The sequence below is a fragment of the Panthera pardus genome, unplaced genomic scaffold (assembly GCF_024362965.1).
Source record: "Panthera pardus isolate Hobbes unplaced genomic scaffold, ASM2436296v1 HiC_scaffold_8, whole genome shotgun sequence".
In the NCBI taxonomy this organism is placed as follows: domain Eukaryota; kingdom Metazoa; phylum Chordata; class Mammalia; order Carnivora; family Felidae; genus Panthera; species Panthera pardus.
The window spans coordinates 80,759,003-80,772,439 of record NW_026527013.1 but is presented as its reverse complement, the minus strand read 5'-3'; the positions used below and the strand labels follow the sequence as shown (position 1 = coordinate 80,772,439).

The following is a 13,437-nucleotide window of genomic DNA, read 5'->3' as shown; positions in this document are numbered from 1 at the left end:
GACCCAAATGATTTTCAAAGGTAAGTAAGATTGCAGAATTATACTCAAAGATGAATTTTCTTATCAAACTGCTAAATTTGGCTCATTCCAGTTTCCTTTAGCCTTGGGTTTATGGGTCAGTAATGATTTTCATAATTCATTTACAAAGCATGCTAGGAATTAAAATATTGAAGCATATTCAATAGCTTCAATAGCATATTGAAGAATGTAACCAAAGACAGAAAAGGCAGTCATCAAACTGTGAAGAATTCAAATTTGTTCACAAATTTACATGAGGTATGCTAAATTTATTTACAATTTAGCTTAATAGAAAAGTTATTTATTCATCAATTTCTACTTACAAAACACACTTAATGTTCTATTATGCTTAAATTCAATTTGGAGTATCCTACTTTGGCCTTCAAAAGACCTCAAAAGCCTAAAATGGAAATTAAAACAAGTTAAAATGACTTGTGGCTTCAATATATAAAGTACGTAATAAAAAAAAAGAAGTATAATTATTATTTTAAAATGCTTACTTGCAACCATGTCGAGTGCACTGTCCTCTGCCAGAACAGAATTTGAGACACGATGGACCAATATAAACTGCAGGCAGAGAAAAAACAGCAAGTAAAAATAAGGCAAAACAAGTGGAAAAACCAAGAAAACATCAGCATGTGAATCAATTTTGTGAAGCAACCCCCATGAAATCTAGTCCATTAAATGCATGTTATACACAGGAATCCAGGGTGACATATAGAGCACTATGTGACAAGTTAAGTGCTTAGCTACAAATTTGCTGGAAATGTTTTAAGTTAATTCTTTCAAGATTTTAATGTGTCTTAGCAAAAAAAAAAAAAAAAAAAAAGGTACAAACATATGATTTGGGTTCCTTAATGGAGTCTCTTTGGCTAAAATGATTTCAGGAAGAATATTAGTGCTTCTGAGTTGAACGTTCTACAGTTTAATTTCTTTAGGTAGAACTAATTTTCAAAGGACCAATTTGATATATCATGAAATGGAGACATTATAATTTAATTAAAAACTATAACTAACTCTTCCTTAATCCATCTGCACTAGATGAGCCTATCTGCTAGAAACCCATAGCCCCCTGTACTTTTCTCTTAATAATCTTTATAATTTGCAGTATATGCTTGTGTACATTTCTTTTCTTAAATAACATCTATCTATGCCAGTTGACCATAAGTTTGTGAGTGCGGAGTCACCACCTGATCTGCTTATTGTTACCTTGACAAGGCCCATCCCAGTACCTGATTCAGGATCTCAACTAACGTCATTAAATAAATAAATCCCAGGTTTTGCCTTCTAGGATAGTTGGTTGACACAACTGATGGGGTTGGAATAAATGTCTCTTATGTTTATCAATAACCAATATAATGCATCTCCTTGCTATGGAAGGGGAAACACTGAAAGCCATAGGTTACACTATGAAGAGTTTAGCTCAATTCTTAAACTGCTTTGCAAGATAAAATGACAATTTACAAGGCTTGGAGACAGGGGTGACTTGGGAGAGGAGAGAACTGTCATTTCAAAAGTATATAAACTAGAAGCAAATATGTTCAGGAGACAGAAATTTTCTATGACAGGAATTATCTGCTAGATTTTAGGAGAGTGACAGTAATGATTTTGAAGTTGTTTCCTGTTCTGTGCGGCTCTATAACCCTTTACTGTCAATACAAATCCCAATTCCAATAAAGCCTTTGCACACTTGAACAAAAAAACAACTATAACTTCCATTCTTATCTGCGAGAAATCTATTAACATCTTGCAGATGATTGTTAAATATCCTTCTAAACATTAACCCATCCTTCCTGAAGTGGGGAGTTAAAATAAAATCTGTTGTGAATTGTCTTCTCAGAAATGCATATCTTTTCCTAAATGGTGGGCTTGACTGATAACGATGTTATAAACCTAAATTCTAATCACTGGAATATCAAGAAAAGGATTCCTAATGGTTGAATGGTAGGCTCTGAGATACTCAGGCTCAAATATATTTATAGATATTAAGCCTCTTGATAATCAGCACAATGAATAACATAACAAAGTGTGAAAAGGGAACAAAACCAATGAGGAATTAGAGATGCAACAGTTGTTAAGACCTCACATGTTCAATTTTAGGCACAGATTTGCCATCCATTATCGTCTTTTTTTCTGTCTTGTAATCATGCCAAAATAGTTACATGATTTCATTTTATTTTTATTTTTTATTTGAGAGACAGAGAGAGAGAGCAAGCATGGGTATGGGAGAGGAGCGGGGGGTGGTGGGGGGAGAGAGAGAGAGAGAGAGAGAGAGAGAGAGAGAGAGAATCTCAAGCAGGCTCCATGCTCAGTGTGGAGCATAATGTGGGGCTGGATCCCATAACCCTGGGATCATGACCTGAGCCAAAATCAAGAGTCAAATGCTCAACCAACTGAGCCACCTAGGCATCCCTAAATGATTTCATTTTAAAATAAATTTCCCTGTGGCCAATGCTCCTACAAACACTTGTTCTCTGGAGCCAGTAATTCAAGTGTGATGCAAAGCAGGCCAGGAAAAACTCTTGGCTGAAGGAAACTGATGGTTGAGGAAGAGAGCAGATAGCAGGTTGAGTGGTTAAAGTTATGGGTTTTAGGTGTCAAATAAACCTGGATTCAAATTCCCGTTTCACTTGGAAACTCTGGATAAGTGATTTATCCTGTCTAAGCCTCAGTGTCCCTATTCTTTAAAGTGGGATAATAATCCTTGGAGGAAAGAGTAAATGAAATGTTCATGCTTAGCAGGCTGCCTGGAACCATACAGTTATGATCATCATGATATTGGGGTCAAGAATCCTTCCTGCTCCATCTGCCTTGCTGGGCTCCACTAGACAGCAAAGTGCTGAGAAATCAGGAAAGGGCTTCACTCTTCTGTAGCTTGGAAAAGCCTACAGACTGTGTTCCCAGAACATGATTTTATGGCTGCAGAAGGATTTATTCTAAGTTCTGTAAGTGCTTCATTGCAGTTTGCAGGGTCACTCTGGAGGCTGCCCTACAGTGTACCTATGTTCAAAAAGGTTCCACTGCAAAAAAAATTTCAACAATAAAACAAGACTCTTCAAGTCAATGAAAAAAATTGCAATTAAGAATCGTGTCATCCTTCCCTGCAAACACTGGGGTCATCGGGATTCACAGCATGAGTAAGTTCATAGGTTCCTTTTTCCTATGAGTGTGGAAAGGTCAGCTTTGTTTTTACCCCTATTATTAATTTAATCAAGCTGAGAATATTAGAAAGTGATTAACAAACATACTTTGCCCTAGGATTTTCCGTTCTGCTAGGAATTTCAGGATAATTCTGAAAATACTTTCTGTACACACTAGCAGGGAAAACATATCTAACAAAAGTAGGATATTGACCTGTTTTTTTGTCTATGTTTGTTTTCCTTGACATCCTTTTGGCATTCCATAGTGAAGTGGGAGAGATTTCAGAAGTGTTGTTTGGCAAATTGGCACACATTTCTCTTGGGAAAGACTGAGTGTATGTCCTCTTCAAGCCTCATGAACAAGCCGGAGAGCAGGTCTTTTTTTGTGAACACCTCACACATAGAATGATAACAGAATCGAGATGATTCTGTCCCAAGTTTTGCATCTGACATACAGTGCTAACCATGCTCTTTTCATATATTCTTACCTTTTCTCATTCTACTCAAAACAAGATGGTGGGACCCTTTCTGACTTAGTAATTGCCTTGCTTAGGAAATTTAGATATTCTTTTCATAGGCTTATATGTGCTTCACAGCACTCTTAATTTCCTCATTTGCTTTAGTATTGGTTTTTTGATTTCTTTGATTATTATCAAAGTAATATAAGTTCATTATAGGACCCATAAAAGTATGACAGCAGGGGAAAAGTCACCCATATCCCACTATTCAGAGGTACATACTTATTCCCTAGAACTAGTGAACAGGTATTGTAATTCAAATGCTATGCAAAATGTTCTGCCAGTGGAGAAACTGCATTTTTAAAATTAATTAATTAATTTCTTTATTTATTCTGAGGGAGAGAGTGAGACAGAATAGGGGAGGGGCAGCGAGAGGAGAGAGAGAATGCTAAGCAGGCTCCTCACCACCAGCGCAGAGCCCCAGTGTGGGGCTTGAGCTCCTGAACTATGACATCATGATCTGAGTCAAAATCAAGAGCCGTTCGCTTAATCGACTGAGTCACCCAGGCGCCCAAAACTTCTTTTAAACAAATTAATCCTTTAGATGGTTTTGCAAACATACTATGTTTATACCTATATAACTAATGTGGTCTTTGAAGTCTGGGCCTTTTATTGGTCTTCTCTGAATACAGAGTGTTTAAAGAATTTACATTGGCTCATCAGTAAGTTTTCTTGCCTGAAGTTATTCCTGAGTTTCAAGAATGTACTCCACTAAATGTGTATCAATTTTTAAATTATTCAAAGTAGCAAAAAGATTATTAAAACATGGAAAATCAGCATGAAAGAATGAGGTAGGCTTTTCCTACTTTATAAAATCGATCAAAGTCAGTGGCTATGCTAAGTTTGCTTAAGTATTGACATTTTGTCCCTCCTTCCCTCCCTTTCTACTTCCTTGTAGTATAACTTTTCAGTCAAATTGATATACTCTGAAAATAGGAAATCGATGACTCTTCCTGTAATTCGAATTAAGAAAAACAGACTATTAACAACAAATATAAGAAATTGAGTCATGCATCCCAATAACTTAAAATATCTTCTCTCATGTGCACCTGTTACAAGTGATATTGGCTTTAAAGTTATGCAAAAATGATCAAATATTCGCTTAAAAATTAATGATAACAAAGGATATTTTATGTATATCTAAATTTTCTTGTTATACAGTTTTCTGAGAAGGAGGTAGAAGTTTCACTTCAGAACTTTCATTTGAGAGATGATGTTCCCTTAATGTGTGGTGTCTGCATCTAAAAGATAAGCTTTCCAGATGTTGTGGTAGTTACTAAGAGAAGAATGGCTCTTATTTTAATACATGCAGTATGGTAAGTATTTATGTTAATTTTGTGTAAAACATTCAAAGAAAATGTTAGGATATCCCCTGTCATCAACTGTGAATTTGAGTTTCAGGGCTTTTAAATTCTGTATGTTGAAACATTCTTGCATCTAATATTGCTGACTCTGCTGCCTTTTTTTTCTGATTGTGCATCCCTGGGCTTCTAACGGAATGCAAAGGAGAAAGGGAAGAAAGGGCGTTTAATGAATTGCAAGACCATGACTTAGAAATGTGATTAAGTCTGTGCCAACGAACAAAAGCACAGGAAGACTCTACATCAATGGCATGTGATTATGACAGGCATAAACTAACCATTATCAATTGCCCACATGTTTCCAAGGATTGGTCCCGTTTGTCTCCAGCGAATTCTGGTGTCCCTGGTTAGTGCTGCGTTAGGAAGGGGAATCGTTATTCGGTTCCACCTGCAAGAAATTTAGCACAAAACAGCTTCAAAACTACATTCACATCTTTTGAACCTATTTTACATGCTTTTGATGCTGTAGTTTCTGTATGCTTGGGACAGCACTAAAGTTTGGCAATAAAGTCTTTAAATTCACCTGTGGAGTTTGGCTACAGTTTTAAGACAAGCATGTAACTTCTAAAAACATTCATATCACACTAGAGTAATGGGTTTGTTCTTATTAGCAAGTGATATTTGTTTTGTTTTTAGATATTCCTTTAAGAAATTTTTACATCAATACTCAGACTTTAGATATTATTTGAGGATAAGCATCTGTGCAGACATGGGGCTGATTAGCATTGATTGCTTTCTATTTTTTGCTATTCCCTGGTCCTATGCACATTTAAATAGAGGCTAAGAAAGAAAATAATTCTCAACTTAATTTTGCCATGCTTGGAAATATTTTTTTATTGGTTTATCCAGTGTTTACTCTGTAAGGTGGTAAGTATTTGGCAGTCATCTTTAATTCTCTGCACAGCCCTCAAAGGGGTGTATCATTGTCCTTAATTTATGTGGAAAAAGGGGAAAGTTAGGGAGGAAATATCATTACCCAAGTAGATGGCAGAACCAGGATTTGAACCTGGTTCAATTGCACAGCTTAACTTTCTTCCACCTCTCTATGCTGCATCTTTCCCTAAGTAAGTAGTTTGGCAAGAAGCCTTTTGGCAATAACCATGGAATCACTACATAGAATTTAAACTTATGTCTAAGTTTAAGTTATATATATCCAAAATATAAAAGCCAAGAGCATAAATGAATGAATGACCCTACAAATTGTGATCCTGCATCAGATTTACTGGTTACTGTCGTTTTTTTGTTTGTTTGTTTGTTTGTTTGTTTTAATGAGATCCTTCCTAAATCACCTGAAGAAGAGAAAGCAGCTTCCTTACTTATTATGAAAAACTATTAGTCTCGAGCTTATTGGTAGATTTTGAGTCACAACATGAATTCAAATCTCCTGATATCTCAGAGAATTTACTCACCCACTGTAGTTTTCGGAGGAGTAGATAGTGCTGTGGGGGAGGTGGGGTCCAGCACAGATCTCGGGTAAACACTCAGTGTGGAGGAGGGACCAGGAACGCCCATGATTGGTGGAAAACTCCAGGCTGACACTGATAACACCAGAACAAGCACAACAAAAAAGGGCAAAGATAACAAAATGAAATGACTCACCTCTGGCTAAGTACAGTAAACACCTGCAGAACTAGTGTAACAAATTTTAAGATGCTGTGTCCAAAATCCTTGTTCTCCCCTCCACTGAAGTCTGACCAGCCTTCAAAGGGCAAACGGTTCAATTACGGCTATAGAAATGAACTATCTTTTGAAGCCAATGGTAGCTTGAGTCTGTGCTCTCCAATTTGATAGATGGCAAGGCAATTACCACGTCTCACACTGCCACCTCATCCTGTGAATGTGAGACTCAAAAAATTCTTAGAAAGGACACGAGCAACACTTCTGAGAAGTGAAACGCAGGAGTCATAGCTCTTGAAGTGTTAATTGATTTCCGTGCCTATTATTAGGGGGTCACTAACCAACATGGGGTCAAGCTTTCCTTCAGTTATTTGTTTTTCTTTTCTCTCAGCAATCTGTCAGCATGGACGGCTGCCACAGCGCGTGCAAACACTTCTGATACCTAAGACCGAGCTCTTAGAACGAAGTCATTTCTACTTAAAATTATCCTATCACACTCTGCATATTAATTGAAGAGCTCTTCTTTGGGGGAAAGTGTGTATTTTTTTTAAAGGATGTTTCATTAAAAATTCAGCTGAAAACCTACTGAGAAGTTGCTCCGACTTAATAGCCAAGTCCACATGTTCATTTTTTAGTTTTAAGATTTTATTTTTTAAGTAATCTCTACACCCGACATGGGGCTTCAACTCACAGCCCTGAGATCAAGAGTCACATGCTTTACCAACTGAGCCAGTCAGGTTCCCCCACATGTTCACTTTTAACTGGTTCACACACTCAAAAAATAGGGCTTCCTACCTGTTACCAGGCTGATGTGTTCCACATCCCAGATTAATGGAAAACTGTATCATGTGAGACATTGTAGAAGGCAGAACAGGTAAGACGTGGAAAAAATCCACAGCCCAGACATTCCTGTTATGTCCTTGATGGTTTTTTTGCCTTAGGCAAAATCTCGTAGCCTGAGTCTGAAGTTCAGGATTGATGACTACAGAAACTAAAGATGGAACCTTCAAAACAAAGGAAACCAAAATCATTCGTAATGCCCTCTACATGAGTCTGTGAGAATTCTCCTAGATTCAAGCTTGCAATTACTATGCATATAACTGCCATTTGTTAAGCACCAGGGGAGGTCTTGTGTGTTCCATCTGTTATTTCGGGTAGTAGATGTGGTCTTCAGTGGGCATTTGTTTGAGTCACTTAGGACTCCTCCTTTGCAGGCACCTGGAGCTCTCTGTGTGTACTGATCAGGGCCCCTCTACCTGAAGATAAATGAGTGTAAGGTCCTTAAAGTTACCAAAGCATAGGTATCCATTTTATAGACCTTGGCACAAGACAAAAGCAACTTCGCATCAATACTTTATCATCAGTCCTCTTTTAAAGTGAATTTGTATGGTACCAACCATTGCCAAACTAGGTATTCTGAAAATATGACTCTAGGCAGTAACTGCCAGAGTCAACAAGTTAACCCATGATAACTTACATAACTCATTTGGTCTGTGGCGTGCAGATGACCAGGGCAGGTGTAACCCTAGCTAGTCACAGCTGGAAAACTAGTCCATTATGAAATCCCACGTGAGATAATTTGGGTAACCCTAGCAGATGGAGTGTGCGAATACCTTCTCTGGTTGTTCCCTATTCTAGCCTCAGTGTTAATCTCCTGTCTTCTAACCGAAACCATGAAATGCTAGGTGCTGGCTGTATTCAAGCTCTTTATAGTACCAAGGGTGCCATCAATGTGGAGAAAAGCCTAACTAGTAATGAATGTGTGAGTGTAGTCTCAGCACAAATAAACCTACCACTAGAAAAAAATAATTCCACACCTAATGACAAGCATCACACATAATTTTGAAGATGTTTTCACATAACTACAGCCTGCAGATGTCCTAGATCCAAAGGGAAAGTAAAAGAGGCCAATTTCAGTGGCTATAATTAGCCAGAAAGAAAGAAAGAAAGAAAGAAAGAAAGAAAGAAAGAAAGAAAAAATAAAATAAAATAAAATAAAATAAAATAAAATAAAATAAAATAAAAGCAAAAGTAGTAATAATCTGTACTTATACAATGTCTTCTGCCTAGGAAATCTTAAAATGCTGGAAAAATGCCCATGATGCCTGATAACAAGTCTGTGAAGCTTTATAATTAGAACCACTTTTAGGGCTTTCTTGGGTACAAAAATCATTGTCAGAGTACTGGTCTCCCATCTTATAATCTCTGGTGGGGTCTAATTCATTCTTCCCAATAAAACCTCATTTTTCCTTTGTATCGGGGGGGAAAGTGAGTATTACAATGTCCATGTCACTTTTTAAGAAATCTGGCAAATTTCTGGGCTTCTAGAACAGAGTGTTCTCTTCTGCATCTAGGTTGGACTTCATGGTTTTGACTTTGACTTGTCTAGGGAAGTCTACAGTGGGGCCATTTGGCACGTGGATTGGCATATATACCTTATATGAGGAATAGGAAAGAGTATCCAGTGTAATGTGCTCTTTTCTTCCTTCAATCTTTGCATACAAGGTGACATCATTTTCATGAGAATCTCCAGGGTCACAAATTCCTCCTGTACAAAACAAAAAATTTAAGTTGTTAACTGCATCCATAAACAGTATAGTGTTAGCTTTCAAATAAAAAAAAATAACAACAGAAACCAGATGTCACTTAAGAATGACCATAAATAAAATTAACTAGACCCAAGGAAATAATTTGTAAAGATAGTTCAGAGCCATGCTAAAGATCAAAGACTTGATATCTGGGAAGGCCAAAGTTAACTATTGTGCTTCTTGAGACTGCTCAAATGACGGTCTGCAATGAGCTGTGGAACCTGTCCATATTTTAACCCACATTAAAAAGATGTACTCTGCTTTTTAATAAACTATCACTTCCTTACATTTAAGGTCTTAATGGCCAAAATTCGGAACCTATTGATAATGGTTTTTTAAAAATGATCAACTATTTCTGAACTGGTAATATTTAAACTGTTGCACACAGTATCTTCAATAGTTTAGCATATATTTGGTATTTGTATTTTAAATGCAGTTCATCTTACATTTTTCGTTTTTACTTCTGGTACCTCATTTGGTTGTTGGAGAGTGCAAACTATAAATATTCTGTATCACTCTACTTTACAGTCAAATGAAACAATGGAACATTAGAACTGAGAAGTAACTAAGATCATCCTGATGACAAAACTGAGTAACAGAACAGGTACCTGAAACTGAAAACCATTCAACTAATTGGTGGAAAAGCCATGAATCAATGGTATGTCTTTTAGCCCTTGACCCTCTATTCTTTTCACTACTGCATTCAGCCAATAATCCTTACTATTGCTGGCTTCTATGAACTGTCTGCAGAAACTGGATTTTAAAGGATTACATGTGTAACCAGAAACATCTCCCCACCTACCATTATCATTCATAACAGCAGCAATCACAATAGCAGGAATGTAGGTATGTACATGGATTTCCTGGAAAATATTCTATCCTTATGGTCCAAAAATTATAACGTTAACTCTTAATTTTATTACTCTTTCAAAAAATGCCCTCCAGTTTTTAAATTAATCACCATTAATGTTAATTTTCATCTATAGGCAATTTCTGCTGCTAATACTCTATAGTGACAGTAAGGCAACCTCAAAACTCTAGAACACCATCTGTAGGAAGAAAGAAAGAGAGAAAGAGACAAATAAAGAGAAAGAAAGAAAAAGGAAGAGAGGAGAAAAGAAAAAAGAAAAGAAAAGAAAGATGGACTGATGGAGCAGTGGGGGAGGGAGAGAGGGAGGAAGGAAAGGAGGAATGTCTACTCCATTTCATCCTGGGTTATTGGGGTCGATCAGGAGAAATTGCTAATATGTGATGTTTTAAGTAAGAAAGCTAGACCTTAATTAGCATAAGAAGGATCATAATAACAGAAGTAACTTGGATGGTGGTAGTCATAAAGCATAGAAATATAGCATGTTACACCTGTTAGACATATATAACTTGGCATATAATAAATTTTATTGAGTTAACTAATCTGAAGATATGGTGATAATGTTACCCTCAACCTAACAGATGTTAGGATGTCCTTGTTTAAGGGCAACAAATGGTAGAGAAAACCTTCAGGATTCTGATATCTGCTGTCATAATTTTTAGCATTTCCTTACATACTTCTATATTATGGTTAAATATAGCTAGGAAAGTCATCCTAAATGACTGTCTCTGGGGGGAAAAGATCTGCATGAAAACTAAATTCCCATCTAAAAAAATGTAACTTCTTTATTAAGGACATACTAAAGACTTACAAAAAAGAACAAAGAAAAGGTGAAAAGTCACAGGCAGTGTGGATTTAAGCAACATACCCAGAGACATAGGGACTGAACCATCAGTACTCTCTAATTTCATTGATTTGTTCCCTGTAAATCTCTGCTCTCTTAAGAACAGTTCGTGAACTTCACCTGCCTTTCAGAGGGAGCTGAAATACACTTGAGAGCTCATCCAGCCCAGAATGACAGAAGAAGAAAGTCCAAAAGGAGCCAAGACTTTAAAAGGATGACAGACTTTATCTAAAAGATCCCTCTGGGGGCAATTTATCAGTTCTCTGAAGTTTCTGTGACAGCAGCTCGTACAGAAAGATACAGATTCCTTCTTCAGTTTCATTCGCTTTGATGTATTGTGGAAAGGTATGACTCAAGGGGCATTTTGTACAGCAATTCAAGTATAGAAGATTTCAATAAATACTAGATGGACAGTCAGTTTTAAAATATTTTGAGTCCTGTTTTAAGTAGCTTTTAAGATACTTATATTGGGAAAGTGATTTTGTTATTTACTATGTATAGGGCATTGGGCTTAAGGGAAAATAGGCCCCAACCTCAAAAAATTTGTAATTTAGCAAAGAAAACAAGGTTAATATACACCAAAGAAGGATAATTAGTGGTAAACTGTATTGTGCTGCCATAATTGCCGTCAAAATTCAGAGAAAAGAGATACAGTGTGGGCTATGGGAGATGTTCAATAAATATGTTGAAGGAATAATGAATGAATGATGTACGTTAGGTTATTTTTATCATATTCACTGCATTCTGGTTCTAAGAATAGTGTTGGATACTGGCCCTCCATGAATTTCTGTTGAATGAATGAATGAACGAATGTATGAATGAAGGAAACAGACCAGAGCCGAATTTTGAAAGTTGAGCAAATTTTCCAGAAATAGGCACAGTAGATGGATATGAACCCAGGGATGAAACCAGGAAGAACATATAGGCAGGGCCAGACAGGAAGGGAGTATGATCTTCCCTAGATTAACAACCAGGCACTGATTTTCCTAAGGTGCCATTATAAATTGTCTACCAAATCTTAGATCTCTTCCCATATTGCTTTCTTCTCCATCAGCTACCAAAGTTTTAAAGTCTTTCTACAGGTCCAGTCTTATCCTACCCAATCTTACCCTACTGTTCCGTCCTATTAAATCCTATCCTATGTGAAAACCACCTTTGTTAGATTCTGCTTTCTAAACCTCAAGATCTTAGACCCCATTTCTTTTCTTCTATTTACTGATGAATTTCTTGAAGGAATGGTCCTTTTTCAGTGACACATGTCTTTATTTCTTTTAACTTTACATACCTGGGTTTTCCATGCACCACACCATGGGGGATACTCTCTCTGAAGTCAGTCGGGGGGCTCTCAGCCCCTATCCTGGTTGGCCTCTCTGTGGCATTCCCTGCACTGCTGATCCCCACCCCCAAACCACACTCTTCCCTTCCTTCTTCAGTGCAGAATGGAACCTTCCTCCCACATATCTTTATGTCCTTTCTCAGCATCCTTTGTCTATATATATGCCTTCTACCTTTAACTAGATGAGGGTTCTCACTGAGCCTTTTTCATGCCCTTTGTTTACTCTGCCTTCTGTTTGGGAGAACACAGCAACTCTAGTGGCTCCAACTGTCACCTGTATGCTGATGATTTTCAAATCTGATTCAGACCCTGATGAGAATTTCCACCTTCATATGGCTTTCTGGAAGCCTCAACCTCAACACATCTAATGTCAGAATCTTCTAGTCCATATTTACTCTTTATTTATTTTTGGACATTTCCTATTTCAGGAAATGGTACCATTCTTCTACTCACCCAAGAAAGAAATCTCTGTCCTTTCCAATATTGTCCTCATAATCCCCATAGTCATTTGGGTGTGAACCTCAATTGTTGGTTCCTTCTCTTCAGCTACTTATTTTCTGTTCCCTCCTTCACATTGTTACCACTGTCACTGCCCTATTCTTTTGTTGCTTGGACTAGTGCAATAGTCTCCTAACTTAGTGTTGCCAGATAAAATACATTGCATGAACAATATTTATACAAAAAATTATTTGTTCTTTATCTGAAATTCAGATTTAAATAGGTAGAGGGGACTAAGAGGTACAAACTTCCAGTTATAAAATAAATAAGTCACGAGGATAAAAAGTACAGCATAGGGAATATTGTAAAAAATATTGTAATAATTGTATGGTGACAGATGGTAACTAAGATTCATCATAGGAGTTATTTTTAAACGAAACTATCGAATCACTATGATGTACACTTGAAACTAATAGGATATTGTATGTCAATTATACCTCAATTTAAAAAAAATTTAAAAAGCTATTTTGTTTTTCTTCCTTTCACTCTGGCAACCCTACCTAACCTTAACTGGTCTCCTGTTCTCTAATTTCTGACCATTTAAGTCTTTCCTTCACACTTGTGCCAGAGTTATCTTTCTAAAACACAGATGAGAATGTGTCACAGAACTGACAGAAATCATCTGATGGCTGCATGCTGCCTAGAGAAA

General features: G+C 37.0%; 1 protein-coding gene across 3 annotated transcripts in view; it reads right to left on the bottom strand.

The window, feature by feature from the left end:
- RELN (reelin) overlaps positions 1-13,437 on the bottom strand; it is a 525,148-nt gene that overhangs the window by 169,476 nt on the left and 342,235 nt on the right. For all 3 annotated transcript variants that reach the window (XM_019451245.2, XM_019451247.2, XM_053898155.1), the window contains exons 13-17: positions 9,090-9,202; positions 7,450-7,658; positions 6,447-6,575; positions 5,316-5,425; positions 519-585 (exon numbers count right to left, since the gene is read on the bottom strand). In XM_019451245.2, coding sequence (XP_019306790.2) covers positions 519-585; positions 5,316-5,425; positions 6,447-6,575; positions 7,450-7,658; positions 9,090-9,202 — 628 coding nt within the window. The remainder of the gene's footprint in view (positions 1-518; positions 586-5,315; positions 5,426-6,446; positions 6,576-7,449; positions 7,659-9,089; positions 9,203-13,437) is intronic.